General features: G+C 39.7%; 3 protein-coding genes and 1 pseudogene across 3 annotated transcripts; 1 reads left to right on the plus strand and 3 right to left on the minus strand.

The window, feature by feature from the left end:
- Positions 1-481: 481 nt before the first annotated feature.
- On the minus strand, positions 482-1,879 carry LOC137724924 (pentatricopeptide repeat-containing protein At5g02860-like; annotated as a pseudogene).
- Positions 1,880-7,943: 6,064 nt separating this feature from the next.
- On the plus strand, positions 7,944-9,188 carry LOC137725241 (uncharacterized). The gene is made up of 4 exons (XM_068463867.1): positions 7,944-8,207; positions 8,309-8,414; positions 8,705-8,812; positions 8,996-9,188. The coding sequence occupies exons 1-4, from the start codon at positions 8,122-8,124 to the stop codon at positions 9,095-9,097; spliced, it is 402 nt and encodes a 133-aa protein (XP_068319968.1). The 5' UTR covers positions 7,944-8,121; the 3' UTR covers positions 9,098-9,188.
- LOC137725240 (3-oxo-Delta(4,5)-steroid 5-beta-reductase-like) lies at positions 9,147-10,603 on the minus strand. The gene is made up of 2 exons (XM_068463866.1): positions 10,446-10,603; positions 9,147-10,346 (listed from the first exon to the last, which is right to left on the minus strand). Exons 1-2 carry the CDS (start codon positions 10,482-10,484, stop codon positions 9,210-9,212), a joined length of 1,176 nt encoding a protein of 391 aa, XP_068319967.1. The 5' UTR covers positions 10,485-10,603; the 3' UTR covers positions 9,147-9,209.
- Positions 10,604-13,922: 3,319 nt separating this feature from the next.
- On the minus strand, positions 13,923-16,874 carry LOC137725918 (pentatricopeptide repeat-containing protein At5g02860). The gene is made up of 2 exons (XM_068464758.1): positions 14,005-16,874; positions 13,923-13,971 (listed from the first exon to the last, which is right to left on the minus strand). Exon 1 carries the CDS (start codon positions 16,781-16,783, stop codon positions 14,327-14,329), a length of 2,457 nt encoding a protein of 818 aa, XP_068320859.1. The 5' UTR covers positions 16,784-16,874; the 3' UTR covers positions 13,923-13,971; positions 14,005-14,326.
- Between the last annotated feature and the right edge of the window lie 281 nt (positions 16,875-17,155).

The following is a 17,155-nucleotide window of genomic DNA, read 5'->3' on the forward strand; positions in this document are numbered from 1 at the left end:
ATTGACAGAAACTTGGGAGAAGGGGGAAGGGGAAGAGTTATGGAAGTGGGAAACAGGGAGAAGTGGAAGGGGAAGAGTTATGGAAGTGGCAGACTGAGAGAAGCGAAGAAGTATAAGAGTGCTCAACACTATACTGCAAAAGTGGACGACTTGATAATATCTTGAAAAGAAAAGAAATTAATTTTGACAAACTATAGTACTATTTTTATTACCATACTTCTTAGTCCAACACTGCACCAGACGCTTTACTAAATCAGTGTAGCTTAATATATTACAAGCTAGTCCAACTTAGTCCCTGAAGTTAGTTTAGTTTAAGATAGTTTGATGCAACAAAACATCCGTTTAAATAATCACCCTCAAGTTAAAAAATTGGTTTAGTCCCAACTGTAGAACTTTAGAGAGGTTTCATTGTACCAATCAAATGAATTAGGCTGCAAATGATATGGTTCAGAAGCCTTTGGCCAAAACATATGAATATGACTTAGGAAGTATATTCCATATCATATTCAGTAGAATCATATTCCTCAAACAATGAATCAAATGCATAACTTTCCACAAAGGTGTTGTAAGTGATCACATTTGGAGAAACCCCAACGTTCCTCATAAATGAGAATATATGTGCAGCCTCTCTCATACAACCTTTTCTACGATAGGCAAAAAATGACAGTGTTACACGAAATTATATCAGGCTTTGTCTCCTCTCCATTATCTCACTTAGAAACTGATCTAATTTCTCAAAATCTGAGCGACTGTATATATACATCAAACTATTGTAAGTTGTCAAGCTAGGAGTATACCCCATCTTGTTCATAAATTTCAAAATCTCACTTGTCTTCGAAAACATCTGCCCCTTACCATATACTAATAACAATGCATTCAAGGTAGTTATGTCAAGTGAAAGCCTTTTTTTTCTCAGCTCCAAAAGGCATTTTCTGTTTCCATCAAGTGGTCACTCTTACTAAAAACCTTTTACTAAAAACGAGAACAAGTGTCTTCAAGAGAACAACGTGGGGCTGAGTTATACCAGAGTATATTTCTTCAGCAAGAATATGCATGCGCTCAATTTCCTTGCCATTGGCATACATATGGAGCAAATAACTATATGTAAGCTCATTGGATTTGCAGAGAATGGGCCATTCTGCATTTTGGCAAGTATTTTCTCAGACTGTTGCCAAAGCCAATCTCGAGCCAGTGCTACCAAAACAGCATTATAAAAGAAGAGGTCTGGAGTAACACCAGCTTCTAAGATTCTCTTATACACATTCATAGCTTGGTCGAAGAACCACACTGATTGTATGCACTGATTAGAGTGTTGAAAGTATCCCTCCCAGGTGCAAACCCTGCTTTCTTCATCACCCAGAACATTCCTGAAACTTCCGAGTCCATCCTGTTTTAGCCAAACACAACCAAAAGTGTGTTCCAAGTAATTATGTTAGGGGTGCACTTACATATCTTAATCTCTTAAAAAACTTTCATCATTTCAGTAAAATTTTCTCATGTTACCATGCATCTTAATAATGGTGTTACAACCAAAACTTTTCATCTAGTCAAAAACCCTCATTGCCGGCTCATCCTTCCCAACTTTCTCATATCCTAACAAAGCAGTAGGTAAGAGAATAAGTATGTGATAATTGTGTTACCAGAGATATACCCTAGGAGAGTATATTTATACCAATCAAGGATATAAGACCCTTAGAATAGTAGAAACCTTATTAAACTGGCAAAATCATAGAAGATATCTAGGGACGGATATTGCATCCTCTTAGGAGTGTGATTACTTGTGGTGCACGTCAATCATTAAATTGTAAGAACTCCAAAATTATAGCAAACCTGTTGATTCCTTGCTGGAGTAGGTTTCCTCATTTTGCGGAACAAGCATGGTCAATGTCAGCAAAGTTGTCAGACTTCGCCCACTAATTCCGAAACAAGATTATGGTGGCATCATTGATCTATTTATTTATCTCTAAATTAGAGGCTGTTGAGTATATGACTGGACTTTTGAGGTATGAGTATTCTAATCCGCCTTACTCCAGCCCCGGAAAATCATTGTCTCACAACGAGGTTTTAACGAGGCACCCATTCTAGAATGGTCATACCTTTATGTGTGTTTTACTTGCATCTTAAAGGCGTTTAGTTTTGAATTAATACAAGTTCTCATTTTTCTCCTTAGACTATGGGTTTTTTTCCTACACTGGGTTTTACAATAGCGAAGTTTTATGAGTTCTACTACTTATGCATTCTTCCATTTGTTTTGAGACTCTCACTCCCTCATTGTGCCGACAACTTCATCAATTATTTTTATTTTATCGTTGAAGACCCAATGCGACATTTTGTTTGAGTGTTTACACACTAAGAGAAAATGTGTGCAATCCTAATTTAGTTAGGAATGTGATTGTAATCCTTATGGGATTATATACTATTGTTTGCACCCGATTTTACACTATCGGCCCGAGTAATCGAGGCCGTTGAATGAGCAGAATTGCAGACCGTTGAATGACAAAGTGGTTGAAATGATTTTAAATTATTGTTGAGAAATAATATTGTGATTTTAATCATGATATTATCTCTTAGTAAAATATTAAATTATGTAAACCTAATTTTTGTCTAAATCCCAATTGATTCGTAGGATGATAGAGCATGGGCATACCGGCCTTCGTGCATGGTCGCGGCTGAATATATCAGCATGGGGGTTTTATTAAAATTGTTGGGATGCATGGTCTTCATGCACGCATTGGTAACTTGTAGATGGGATAAGTTCCAATGGCAAATTGGATAGGTATCTGCAACATGTAGAACATCATGGCATTTTATCAAGAGTCCTAATACATTACTGCATTTTTGGCAAATGGATACTGATTGGCAGAGATATTAATGCATGCATAAAGATAAGGATGCCAATTTGGATTTGGTCAGCCACGTGTGCTTGGCATTGGTCAGCCATACATGCATATTATTGGCATATTTCAAAACGGGACGCTTATCAGCACAAAGAAATATGATCCTTGGCTAAAGGATAGGAGATATAGCACATATCTAGATGCAATTCCACAAGATGGAATCCAATTAGGACTCTCCATGAGTATCAAGCCGCGCCAAGTAGTGGGATTTAATCTTCACTATAAATAGAGAAGGTTATGCAACATTCAAGCCTCTCCAATTCAACACACAAACTGCCTTGCGCAAACTCTCGCTCTATGCGAAACCTCTCAACAACCTTGAGATTTTTTTATTTTCTTTTTCCGCTAACACATCTTCAGTTTGGATAAACAAGACTGTGAAGGCAACCGGTGACATCTGCAGTTTGGATAAACAGTATTGTTGCCGTAGAATCAGCTGACCGCGGAGCACCTTCAGTTTGGATAAACAACACTGCGTCAAGGCCGACTGGTTATCTATCCAAGTCTCGGTCGAGAAGGATTTTCGAATCCTTATTGGTAGAGGTCATCTCATTAGCCTTCTCGGCAAAGTGAGGTGTTACAGGTTACTCCATTCGGCACATTGAAAGCCTTATTTGATATTGAACTTCGCAGAACTAGTAGCCTTATCTTCAGGCTCTAGAACCCGAAGGCCGAGACGTGTTCCTTCCTCAATCGCAATCGCAAGATCAAGAAGTCAATAGAGCGCCTAACGCAACATCAACACATTTTACTCCTCAGCCGAGCTCGATCGACGAGTTGGCACGCCCCGCACACAACCGAATGACGTAGTTAGCTTATTAATTACTCGACATGTGCGCCACGTAGGCTTGGTAGTTTTTAGGTTCAACATTTTGGCACGCTCAGTGGGACCCAGTGCTAAAACTACAAAGTTCACATGATAGAGCAAGATCTCATTCAGGTTCCATTGGACGAGATTTGGCGCCAAGTAAAGAATTGCTACAAGAAGAAAGCAAAACTCCTTGAGAAGTTGTCTAGAAGATGGGAGCAATTTTCTGCTCCAGCCACAATCAAAATTCCGCCTAGAATAATTGTTAAGACAACCGAAGAAAAACCTAGGCCACCTATTTTTTTGGTCGAGACTAAAAGTTCGGTTGGCCTATAAGTAAAAGTTCAAGTTTCTGAGCCAAAAATTGACTTAGAAAATGATTCGTCAGAGTGCTCCAATGACAAACAAGGCCGAGACATAAGCCTATCCGAAAAAACCATGCCAATCGATATGATTATTGGCGATAAAGCCGATACAGAGAAATCCCATTCGACTAAGTTGTTCGAGTTAAAAGCCGAAATTGGCAAAATTATTATGCCTGGGGGGCTTAATAATTATTCAACGCATTCAACGGCTAAGAAGAAAAAATATTTCGCCAAGTTAAAAGTATTTGGAAATGATTCTTTATTCGGCCTAAAGCGAAATCAAATTGAGAATTTTGATATAAAAAGATCTCGGCTAGGAATAAAGCATCGTTGGCCTCCTCCTGATTATGGATCAGCCACTTTTACTTTCGTTTGCTAAAATATATATATATATATATATAATGAATAAATTATTTTCTTAACCATTCGGTTTTTCAGCCGATACGTAAGAAAATAAAGGGGGCAACATTGTGTCATGCTAATTTACATTCAGTTAGGCTTTTGTCATTACCAAATACATCAGGATGCTTTTCACCGAATAAATATTTTTGTTGGGCGGTGAGGTTTGTTGGTTGGTATTCGGTCATACTGATTGTGTCACTCTAGTCTTCAAAATTACACTCGGCCGAGTCCCACACGTTTGGAAATATGATTATTGGGTCTCTACGTATGGTTGCACTTATTGAGAAGATGATATTATGCATGCATGGTGCCATGGTGGGCTCTCACCAGCGTTGAAAAAATATATGTTGGCATATGTGGAGAAAGGTGATAAACTTCTTTGGTGGGGTGGTTGTACTTTCTTTAACTTTCTGCCATATATTTCTTCGACCATATATTTCTTCGACCGTAGCTTTAATGATAGACTTCTTCGTTATCGACGACGATGTATAAAGTGTGCATAATGGCCTCGGACTTCAACATGCAATCGGTGGGAGTTGTCTTTCTTCCCAGACATCAACGCCTCAGTTACTTTGCCTTGCTAAAAAAGAAAATCAGATTTTCATAGCACATGGAATCATACGAGGAGGTGGAAGTTCTTTATGTAACAAAATCAAGAGCAGGGGTAACAAAAGGATCATGTTCGCAGGGGGCGATGTGTGGTACGAACGACTAAACATTTCTACACTCGCCAAGAGATATATGCGTGAACTCATTCTTGCTATATTTGCACGCACCGACTCGGCAGCGGTTTAGGTGCTACCAAGAATCAGTTTTCTTGGCCTAGTTCTCTCGGCTGCCCATCTTTTTCTTGACCTAGTTTTCTCAACCCCGTTTGCAAGTTTTGTCTCTCAACCGTATGAATTGGTCGAGCTCGACCATAGTATAATTCGGCAAGGCAACGTTTGCAATAGGACAAATCCCACCAAAGTGGAATCTCGGCCAAAAGGATGGCATGCATAAATTAATTATGGCATGCGAAGATTTAGTGATCATAATTCATTTGGTATTTGTATTGGCTGAGGGGACCATGATGTTATTTGGTTGTGATTTAATTATTGCCGAGAGAGATTTTTTCCGGCGATACAACGACATTTTATTGGTATAGATGATTAATTTCCTTAACCATTCGGCTTAAAAGTCGAAGCTCAAGGAAACTGGGGGGCAATGTTTGGACCCAATTTTACACTATTGGCCCGAGTAATCGAGGCTGTTGAATGAGCAGAATTTCAGACCATTGAACGACAAACTGGTTGAAATGATTTTAAATTATTATTGAGAAATAATATTGTGATTTTAATCATGATATTATCTCTTAGTAATATATTCAATTATTTAAACCTAATTTTTGTCTAAATCCCAATTGATTCGTCGCGACTGAATATATCAGCATGGGGATTTGATTAGAATTGTTGGGATGCATGGTTTTCATGCACGCATTGATAACTTGAAGATGGGATAAGTTCCATTGACAAATTGGATAGGTATCTGCAACGTGTAGAACATCAAGGCATTTTATCAAGAGTCCTAATACATTACTACATTGTTGGCAAATGGATATTGATTGGCAGAGAGATTAATGCATGCATAAAGGTAAGGATGCCAAATTGGATTTCGTCAGCCACGTGTGCTTGCCATTGGTCAGCCATACATGCATATTATTGGCATATTTCAAAATGGGACGCTTATCAGCACAAAGAAATATGATCATTGGCTAAAGGATAGGAGATATAGCATATAGTCAGATGCAATTCCACAAGATAAAATCCAATTAGGACTCTCCATGAGTATCAAGCCACGCCAAACAGTGGGGTTTAATCTTCACTCTAAATAGACAAGGTTGGGCAACATTCAAGCCTCTCCAATTCAACACACAAACTGCCATGTGCAAACTCTCGCTTTCCGCGAAACCTCTCAACAACCTTGAGATTTTTTATTTTCTTTTTCCGCCAACACATCTTTAATTTGGATAAACAGCACTGTGAAGGTAACCGGTGACATCTTCAATTTGGATAAACAGCACTGTTGCCGTAGAATCAGTCGAACGCGGAGCACCTTCAATTTGGATAAACAACACTGCATCGAAGCCGACTGATTATCTATCCAAGTCTCGGTCAAGAAGGATCTTTTTTAATCCTTATTGGCAGAGGTCATCTCATTAGCCTTCTCAGCGAAGTGAGGTGTTACAAGTTACTCTATTCGGCAAATTGAAAGCCGAATTTGATATTGAACTTCGCAGAACTAGCAGCCTTGTCTTCAAGCTCTAGAACCCGAAGGCTGAAACATGTTCCTTCCTCGGCCGCAGTCGCAAGATCAAGAAGTCAGCAGTGTGCCCAATGCGACATCAACACATTTTACTCCTCAGCCGAGCTCAGTCGACAAGTTGGCACGCCCCGCACACAACCGGAGGATGTAGTTAGCTTATTAATTACTCAGCATGCGCGCCACGTATGCTTGGTAGTTTTTAGGGTCAACAACTATCTTTTAGGTTGTGTCCTAATAAGATGTATTACTTGAAAGACAAAGATTTTTCATTTCTTACTACTATAAATAAAGCCACAATAAATTGAGATAATACACACCTCAAATTTCACTAATTCTCTCTTTTTTCTCTCTTGCTGCCACACGAACCTTCTTCCTCTATAATTATTCAGTTAAGTTTTTTTATGCAAGCATCACTTGAACTTCTATGCATGTGCGATAATACCACCTAAACTTTCAATTTTCATTTTTTACCATATGGACTCTCTTAACTATTAGAATCAACCATTTACGTTACTTTCCATCCAACTTGCCGTTAAAACATGTCACTTGTAGTGGTATTTTCATCAATTAATTTCATGGGGTTGACTAGAATCAAATTGACTCCAAAATAATACTTCCTAAGTCAATATGGCGCCAAATTGGTGGCTTGTACAATCTCAGTTCGACAGTTCCCTCCATAAGAGTTTGAAAAATTAATATTTGAATAAATTAAGGTGAACTACACACCACTTCCTGACCTACATAAGAAAATCACAAAAACTCACTATAAATGAAAGACTAGATTTTTGCATAATTTTCACCTCAATTCTTCAACAACTCTTGCCAAAATCAAACCGGAAATCAACTTCTCCATTTTCTTCATGACCACTCCGACACCGCTACAAAAAAATGCTTTTTGCCTTCATAAAAAGTGATTCCAGCGAACCCTAGAAAGTAATTGACAAAGATATCCCTCCACGTGAGGGGTGCCTGACATGCTTTAACAGCGACGTAGGTGGTAGATTCCAACCTTTAAGAGAGTTTAGTGGTAAAAATTAAAAAATTATAAGTGCAAGTAGTATTGACCCACATGCTTGATAGTTGAGGTGATACTTGTGTAAAAATTCCATACAGTTATATAAGCCAACATCATTCGGAAAATTATAAGGGAATTTTGTCATTCTAAAAAATAGTTGAAAAGTTGGTGTGAAAAAAGATGCTTCATCTCCGCAGAATGCCAGTAGCCATTGTCAAACATTTGCTAGGGAAGGAGTCAGATTTAGGTACTACAAACCCTATTTCCTGAGCTTCCTCAAGCAGCTCTACCGTCAGACCCATTTTTTGTAGAGAGTGAAGGGGTGAGAAAATGAGCAATGCAAGTAGCTTGGTTGCAGAGGCAGTGTGGAAGGCGATTGAGTCAACTCGTTCAGTCACCGACGATCAGCTCTCCGTGTTAGTCTCTACTCATCCCATTTCAAATTCCCTTTTAATTTCGTTTGAATTAATTGTTCCAATTTGTGTTATTGAGTGTTTGGTTACTGGGAAAATTTCAGCCTGCATTTCTTGTTTGGTAAGAACTGGGAGAGATCAACGAGGATAGTGGATCAGAGTGGTATCAAGAGGGTTTTGGGTGAGCCCAGTGGACGTTCCATCTTTCAGGCTTAATTTTTGCAAATCAAATTCTGGGTTTGTTTTGCATACTTGTTTTGTTTTCCACTAGATTTAGTAGCTTGGATGAACATTACTTGAAATTTGGATGAAACTACTTGAATTTGAGCAAAAATTTGTTTGTTTTATGCTCTTGTTTAGCCAAAAAGATAAGAAACTTGGTCGCTCGTGTAAATCAAATCTGGAAATGAATCATGTTCGTTTGGGCTAAATAATCGTAAATTTATTTGATGTAAAGTGAAAAATGAAATCCCAATTCTCATTTTCTGTTGTCTGGTTAGGTCGTCGGAGAATCGCGGAGGAAGGAGGAGTACTTCTGCTTTGCCGAGCAGTATTGTGCTTGTTATTCATTCTTCTACGACACCATAAACAAAGGAGAGCAGCTTTGTGCGAGTGAGCTTCCTCTCTTGCTCATCCAAATTTTCAATTGATTGGAGCGTTATTCTAATCAATCTAATCTAAACTACGTGGAGGGATATTCGAACTTCCTTATCCATTTTTAAGTTGCTTGAAATAAAAAACGAAAAAAGTAGGAAAGTGTTGTAATTTTTACCATGTTTCTTGTTGTCCAGTGTAAGCATCAGTTAGCTGCAAGGCTTGCTGCATCATTGGGAGCATGCATTGAAGTTAAGGTCTCTGATGAGCAGCTGGCTCTACTCCTTTCCAAACCCTGAAATGTTTGTACATGTTTTGCATGGCTACTTGTTTAACAACGCAAGCATGTATATCTTCCGGTTTTATTTTTTATTAAACATTTATTACAACAACGATTTTGTAACAAGAACATCAAGGAACAAGTCTCTGAGATTTCATCCTGTCAATCCAAGTTAAAAACGACGTCTTTGAATTCCTGAACCCCACAAAACCATGTTCTTTGCTCTTGTTCATGCTGTCCAGACTTGTCTCAACTCCAAACAATATATCCACAAACCACCAGTTACCAACTTCTGCCAACTTGGTAGGAACCAGACCCTTCTCTTCCACAATCTCGTCCCATACCGGCCCCTTATCTTTCATCATCTCCTCCAAGCTCGCCTCCGATCCGCCCTCCTCGCCAACGTCCTCAATCTCAAGCTCGAACTGCTCTGCCAAAACCCTGAACATATGCTTCCACTTAAACACATCCCCATTGCTGCAATTGAAAGCCTCATTCTTGGCATATGGATCAACTGCTGCCCAAATCTGGTGCTCGGCTATCAAGTCAGCGTCCGAGACATCCCAGTACCCGTTCCACGCCCCTCTGCTCCCCGTAAACCTTAGTTTCTTCCCCTCGTGCTTACATATTGCGGCATAAATGCAGAGGCTCCCCACAATGTTCATCAAGCTATAAGGCGAAAACCCGAATATCACGCTAGGCCTGTGCACTGACCATGTCAAACCCTCCTTTTTCTTCACCTCCTCAAACAAAATGTCCTCCAATGTGTAGTAAAAATTGGGCACGTCGAGCCTCGGAAGGTCTTCGTGAAACGGCGGCTCATGAGGCTCGACCTTGCCCAACATCTCAAACGGACCGACATAGTGCTTCCGGCCCGTCTGCAAGCATATGTGCTGCAGATTTGGTGCATTTGGGATCACAGCATCCAGCAAGTTCCGAAACATGTTGCCGTTGACCTCACAGTTCTCAGCTTCCGTGGGCTTACTTGCCCACGTCACATAAAATACATGAGTGACATCGGTCAGCTGGGACAGCTGAGCATGTGTTTGATGAGGGTCTGAGAGATCACACTGAATGTATTCAACCGGATGATCAGCGTTCCACGCCGGACGAGGCCGGCGGGCCACACCATATACCTTCCATGGCCCGCCGGGTGTGTCGGCCAGGGGGAGAATCTCGGCAAGGCTATTGCCGACTATACCAGTGATGCCGAGAACCAGAGCCACGCTCTGGTATTTGGGCGGCACATCATTGGGATCAAAAGTTTTCTGTTGGTGACGGTGAGGCTTGTTAGAAAATGATCATGGAAACTAATTTGGAAGATTGAAGGAAGAAAAAAAGAATGGGTTTGTGGAGAAAGTGCTTACCTTTGCAGCTCCAATGGCTCCTGCCCACCACCAGCTCATTTTTGTGTTGTTTCTGGTTCCTCCTCCCCACCACCGCTGCTACTCTCTGAGTATAATGATCATCTGTTATATTTGGGAGATGGGAATCTTATCTTCAAACTTTTGGGTGGTGATTATCCTTTTTTCGGTGGCCATTTATGTCCGGTTTTGCTGTCGTGTCAGTTTGGGACTGGTTTTGCCGTCACGACGCTTAGTTATTCACGTCCATTTTTCGGTGGCGCTTTTCACACGTTACGTTTAGTTATTCACATCCTTTTATTTTTTCATTCATCACTATCAAATTAAATAAATAAAAAATAAAAGATATAATTAAACATTAGTACGTGAGAGATTAAAAATGATGTGTGTTTACTATTTCTTTTTATAAACTCATTCAAAAACAAAAAATTTGCATCGAGTGGAATATCCTACATCTAAAGACGCTAACTACGTAGCAGACTAATCAAATGAGCTAGCCAGCTAATTATAAGTTTGTCTATGATACAAAGCACAACTGCAAAAAATAAACTTAGGGTGCGTTTGTTTACTTTCATGAGGACTGGACTGGACCATACTACTTATTACAGCAGTCTCATGTTTGTTTCATGCTTGATTAAGTTTAATGAGATTAAAGAGGACTCAGCTCAACTAAAACCTTCACTAGAAGGTCTTAACGATAACCCCGAAAACAACGGGACTAGCTAAGATCGTGCACCGCTTCAACCTCGGACTTGTCCTTCACATGATTGACAATGGACCTACATCGCCGCCAATGGTCTTCGTGGAAACCCAAATCCTCAAAACACGAGATCTTTGTGAACCCAGTGGCTCGTAAGGAACACGATGAGGAGGCTCATGAGCCACCCGGTGCACTTGAAGGAATATGGAAGGCCGAAGACGCCGGCACCCACGATGGCAATGAAGATGTTGGCGAAGGTCTTGGATTGGGACGACAGTGGCTTGAGTCATTCATCTTTATTTTTTATTTGATTTGGGTTTTGATTTTGAGCTGGATTTTGATTTAATCTAGAATTGGCTTTTGATTTGATCTGCAACTGTGGAATAGGGGTCGGCTTTCGAGAGAGAGAACGAGATTTTTAAGAAAAAAAGAATTAAAAATAAAATATTAATACATATGATTAAATAATATAATATTAGAATTTGTTAATTCTCTTACTTCTTAATCTGACACTATATCAAACGCTTCATCAAGTCAATGTAGCATAATCAATTCTAAGCCAATCCATTTTAATCATCAAGCTAATCTAGTCCGAAAAAATCCGGTTACAATATAATTCATAAAGTTAAACACATTTACATATCAATTTATTAAGCAAGCACTATGACAGCAAGTAGCATTAACAACTATATATGCAAACAAGTCAAAGTACACACGTCAAGTTTGTGCCCGAAAAACCAGGATCAGGATACTCTCCTGATCTTTGTATGGGGATCCTCATGACCAAGAAGTGTGGACCGTTGGATGAAAATCTAACGGCTATAATTATTATAACTTTAAAGGGACCCCTGTTTGTAGCCGTTGAATTTTCATCCAACAGCCCACACTTTTTGGTCATGAGGATCCCCATACAAAGATCAGGAGAGGATCCTGATCCGAAAAACCAAACAGAATCCTCTCTGCATCCTTTCGACGGGACCAGGATCCTCTCTTAATCTAAGGATGAGGATCCTCATCACCAAGGGATGTGGGCCGTTGGATGAAAATCCAACGACTACAAACAGGAGGATTCCTTTAAAGTTATAATAATTATAACTGTTGGATTTTCATCCAACGGGCCACATCTCTTGGTCATGAAGATCCTGATCCCTTTCGACGAGGACTTTAAGAATCCATGAATTATGTTTGTTCATCGTATATCGTGCAGTCAGTTTTTGTCAAATATTGTTTGTGTTTAATTTTAATTAAAAATATTTAAAATAATTTCTGACCACACAATGTACGTTGAACGGACAAGATTGACAGATCCTCGGAATCCTCACAAAGAGAATCCGGGTCCGGAAAAAAAAAAAAAAAAAAAAACCCTAACTAAGTTAAAAAATTGGGGGCCGGTCCACTAGCGTACAATAAAGATTCTTACAAAGTATACCACAAAAGCTCAATTCCTATACCTATTTTATGGAGCAGCTTGTACCTTTATGCAACATTCACCTAGCAGCATTACATTCAATATTCACAAAGATGGCATATCCATCTTCTGAACTCATCATTTTGTGGCACCGAGAACGGAATCAAAACTATGCAAATGATGCAGAAATGCGAGATGCAACTTTGGATTCTACAAATACAAAGTCAGTTTCTTCAAATAAACATATGATAAAAGCAACCAAAAATCCTTCACTAAGATCTATATGAAGATTTGAAAATATACTTGAGATCAAGACGCCATGCAAACATTCCCATGAAACATATGTGGGTGAGTTAGCACCAAGTTTTTGAACAAGAGAAAAATGATTTGCAGGTCTGAGTTTACAATGACAAACACAGAAAGGAGGTCTTGAACCCGTAAAACACTCTCTTGGTTATGATAATGTTTCAACCCAAAAACAAATGAGTTTGGAATTAAGGATTTAAGCAAGCATTTTCATAGATATTTTTAGAGATTTTCAACCAAGAACTTTATCCATGAAAATGCTTGTAGCTTCTGGGGTTACTAAGCTGGAGAGGAAAGAAAAAACACTCTCTTGAAGATGGTATCCGAAACACCAAAATCCAATGACCACCACCCAAAGCTTCTTATCAAGAAAATGTTTTCTTTGGAGTAGCTGTGATTAATCGAAACAAAGTACTAAGTTTAGACTTAACAAACACGTTTCAGATGCATTTTATCTACGAATTGTGATTAATCGAAACAAAGTGCGTACACTAGAATAATCCAAACAAATTGATGATTCTATTATCATTGAGCAACAAACAATTGCATGTAGCTAGTCTCCTATTGTTCATACAAGCGACATTAGAGAAAAGGTGAACCGAACGCAGAACCTCGAATGCAGGTATGTGCTGTTAGTTTCATGGTATAATTTTCTTGAATAAAAATCCTACTCTTATCAGAAAATGTGTGTAGTTTTCTTCTTGCTCATTTTCTCACCAATAGCAATGGGCCAAACTGCAGGCAATTAATGCGAATGATGAAGTCATATGCATGATTATCTGTAACTCCAAGGGCAACCATATAATATATTTACTTAAAGAAACCATGAATGTGATCAATAAACGTGGTACAAATAGGATCACGCAAAACTTTAATTATCGGCTCATATACAGATAAACAAGCAAAGTATAAGGAAGATACATAATTAGATTCGTTTATAACGTTCAATTATAATCTCGGATAAAACTTTAAAATCCCAAATAGAAAAGTTTAACCTTTGATCATACAAAAGATTGTTGCAACCCTAAAATTTTCACAATTTAACTATCAAAATAAACAAAGCTGCTGCAGTTACAGGCAAGTTTGGTTAACGACGAAGAGCTGATTGTACATACCTCGAAAGTTACTCAGCACCCGCTGCTTCATACCTCGAAAGTTACTCAGCACCCGCTGCTTCATCTCAGCTTTATCTATACAAAATACGCTGCAGGCCATTTAAATTGAAACTGAACAAACATGTAGCTTAATTTGTTCAGTTACAAAATATTCACAATGTCCTGCAGCTAGCCTTTCCGAGAAACAACAAAATCATGTACAACAAGACGATTACATCCTCCTCGTCTCCATGCCCGAACAAAATATATATGACATGAGCATAACAAGGGGTAATGAACGACTTGATGTACAAAAGCCTTCAAGGCTCAAACTAAGCCAATCAAGCAGCAACCCCATTCATACAGGAGAAACTAATTATGACCACTTATTTTTAATTCGGTCTAGTAATCTAGACTCCTCCCCCTCGGAAATATGCGGATTAAGATTGCGAAGGTTATTGACAAACTTAACTCCATCATCCCGTCGGTTGTGCTTGCAGTACCAATCCACGATGGAGTTGTATGTGTTCTGGTTTGGTTTGCAGCCATTCTTAATCATGTAGTGGACCACATCAATAGCTTCCTCAAACAATGAATCAGCTGCATAACTTGCCACAAAGGTATTGTAAGTGATCACATCTGGAGAAATCCCAGCGTCCCTCATTTCTGAGAATATCCGCGAAGCCTCTCTCATACGACCATTTCTACAATAGGCAAAAATGACAGTGTTGTACGAAATTATATCAGGCTTTATTCCCTTCTCCATTATCTCCCTTAGAAACTGTTCTGATTTCTCGAAATCTTCTGAGCGACTGTACATATACATCAAACTATTGTAAGTTGTCAAGCTAGGAGTATATCCCATCTCATTCATAAATTTCAAAATCTCACTTGTCTTCGAAAACATCTGCCTCCGGCCATATATTGATAGCATCGCATTCAAGGTAGTTATGTCAGGTGAAAACCCTTTTCTTCTCAGTTCCAAGAAGGCATGTTCTGTTTCCATCAAGAGGTCACTCTTACTAAAAACAAGAACAAGTGTCTTCAAGAGAACAACGTGGGGTTCAATTACACCAGAGTATATTTCTTCAGCAAGAATATGCATGCGCTCATTTTCCTTGCCATTGGCATAAGCGTGGAGCAGAGAACTATATGTAAGCTCATTGGGTTTGCAGCGACCATTCTGCATTTCAGCAAGTATTTTCTCAGACTGTTGCCAAAGGCCACCTCGAGCCAGTGCTGCCAAAACAGCATTATAGGAGGAGAGGTCTGGAGTAACACCAGCTTCCAGCATTCTTTTATACACAACCATAGCTTGGTCAAAAGAACCACACCGGCTGTATGCACTTATTAGAGTGTTGAAAGTATCCCTCTCCGGTACAAACCCTGCTCTCTTCATCTCCCTGAACACTCCCGAAACTTCCGAGTCCATCCCGTTTTGGCCAAACACAGCCAAAAGTGTGTTCCAAGTAACTATGTCAGGGGTGCACTTACATATCTTAATCTCTTCAAAAACTTTCATCATCTCAGCAAAATTTCCCCTGTTACCATGCATCTTAATAAGGGCGTTAAAGGTACAAATGTTTGGTTTGCAACCAAAACTTTTCATCTCCTCAAAAACCCTCATTGCCGGCTCATCCTTCCCAGCCTTCTCATATCCTGACAAAAGGGTGGTGTAAGTAAAAACATCGGGTCTAATCCCTTTCTCCACCATCTGGGTTTTCAGGGCTGTTGCCTCCTCCAGCAAACCATCTCTTGCATAAGCCGATATCAACGAATTGTAAGACACAATGCTGGGAGAAAACCCATTAAACTCCATGTCCTTCAATACCTCCATTGCTTCCTTTGTCCGCCTAGACTTCCCATATACATCCAACAATGCATTATATGTAACCTTATCAGGCACAAACCCAGCTGTTTTCATGTCCTGAAAAACCTCAGCAGCCTCCACATACAAAGACCCGCGCCTACAACAAGTAATAAGCGTATTATATGTATAAGAATCTGGGGTAATCCCGGCACTTTTCATACCCTCCACAAGAGCTCTAATCTTGTGCCAAGGCATACCCATTTTTCCGTACACATTCAAAATCACATTGTAAGTTATCAAAGTCGGCCTACACCCCTCTTCCTCCATTTTCTTAAAAACTGAAACCGCCTCCCGATACCTCCCATTACTAGCACAAGCAGTAATCAAAGAAGTATAAGCATAAACATCAAGAGCAAAACCTTCCTTGTGCAAATTCTGAAACAACGAAGTTGCATTCGAAACCCGACCCACTTTCCCAAGAATACTAATAATCACAGCAACAACAGAGCCACTCAAAACCGAATCACAATCCTCACGTTTCTTAAACCACTCGAAAACACTAATCGCCAAGTCAAATTTCTTGTGAAAGCTTAAACCTTTAACAATACCCAGTAAATCCAAAGCAAGAGAGTCCAAGCTAGAACCAAATTCATCCCTATGCATTTCAACTAAACCAACAAGTTTCTCACCAAATTCGGAGGAATCGAATTGTGGGTCGAGAAAGGAGTGGAGGATATGCTGACCTTGGGAGGAGAGACGGTGGTGGGACCAGGGCTTGCCGCGGTTGGAGTCGCGTGACCTGCCGATGCGAGTGCGAGCTCTGGGGAGGGTGGGAGGGGAAGAGGGGTTTTGGGTTTGTGGGGTGGAGGGGTTTGGGTGGAGGAGGAGCTCTTGGAGGAGAGGGGTCATGGGAGGCGGTGGGGGAGTGGCTGGGTTTTGGGGCTGGTGGTGGGTTTGGAAGAAGGGTCTGGAGGAGGGAGGTGGGTTGGGAAGGAGAAGAGGGAGAGCTATTTGCTCTGCCATTGGAGATAGAGTGAGAAGGTTTTGGGTTTAGTGGCTGGGTTTTGGTGTGAGACTTTGGTACATTTTGTTACTCTTGGCTTCCGCTTTGGCGTTGGACAAGCTTATCTTCGAGGGAAATTGTGATATTTTCGTTTTCTTCCACCAAAGAAAGTTCGTTTTCCGTTTTTGGACATGAATTCGAGTTTGGAGGTGGGACCGTGACAAAGTGAAGAGAAATATTTCAATTATAAAGAAATTTATGTTATTTATGTACGTAGATAATATTAATTAATCTAGAGTTTTTATCATTAATGGTTCTGAGGTTGATTAAACTTATTATTTTAATCTCATTTTCAAAATCAATTAGTGTCGTATCTGACTTTCATTACCGCA

Source organism: Pyrus communis, chromosome 2, assembly GCF_963583255.1.
Source record: "Pyrus communis chromosome 2, drPyrComm1.1, whole genome shotgun sequence".
Taxonomy (NCBI): Eukaryota; Viridiplantae; Streptophyta; class Magnoliopsida; order Rosales; family Rosaceae; genus Pyrus; species Pyrus communis.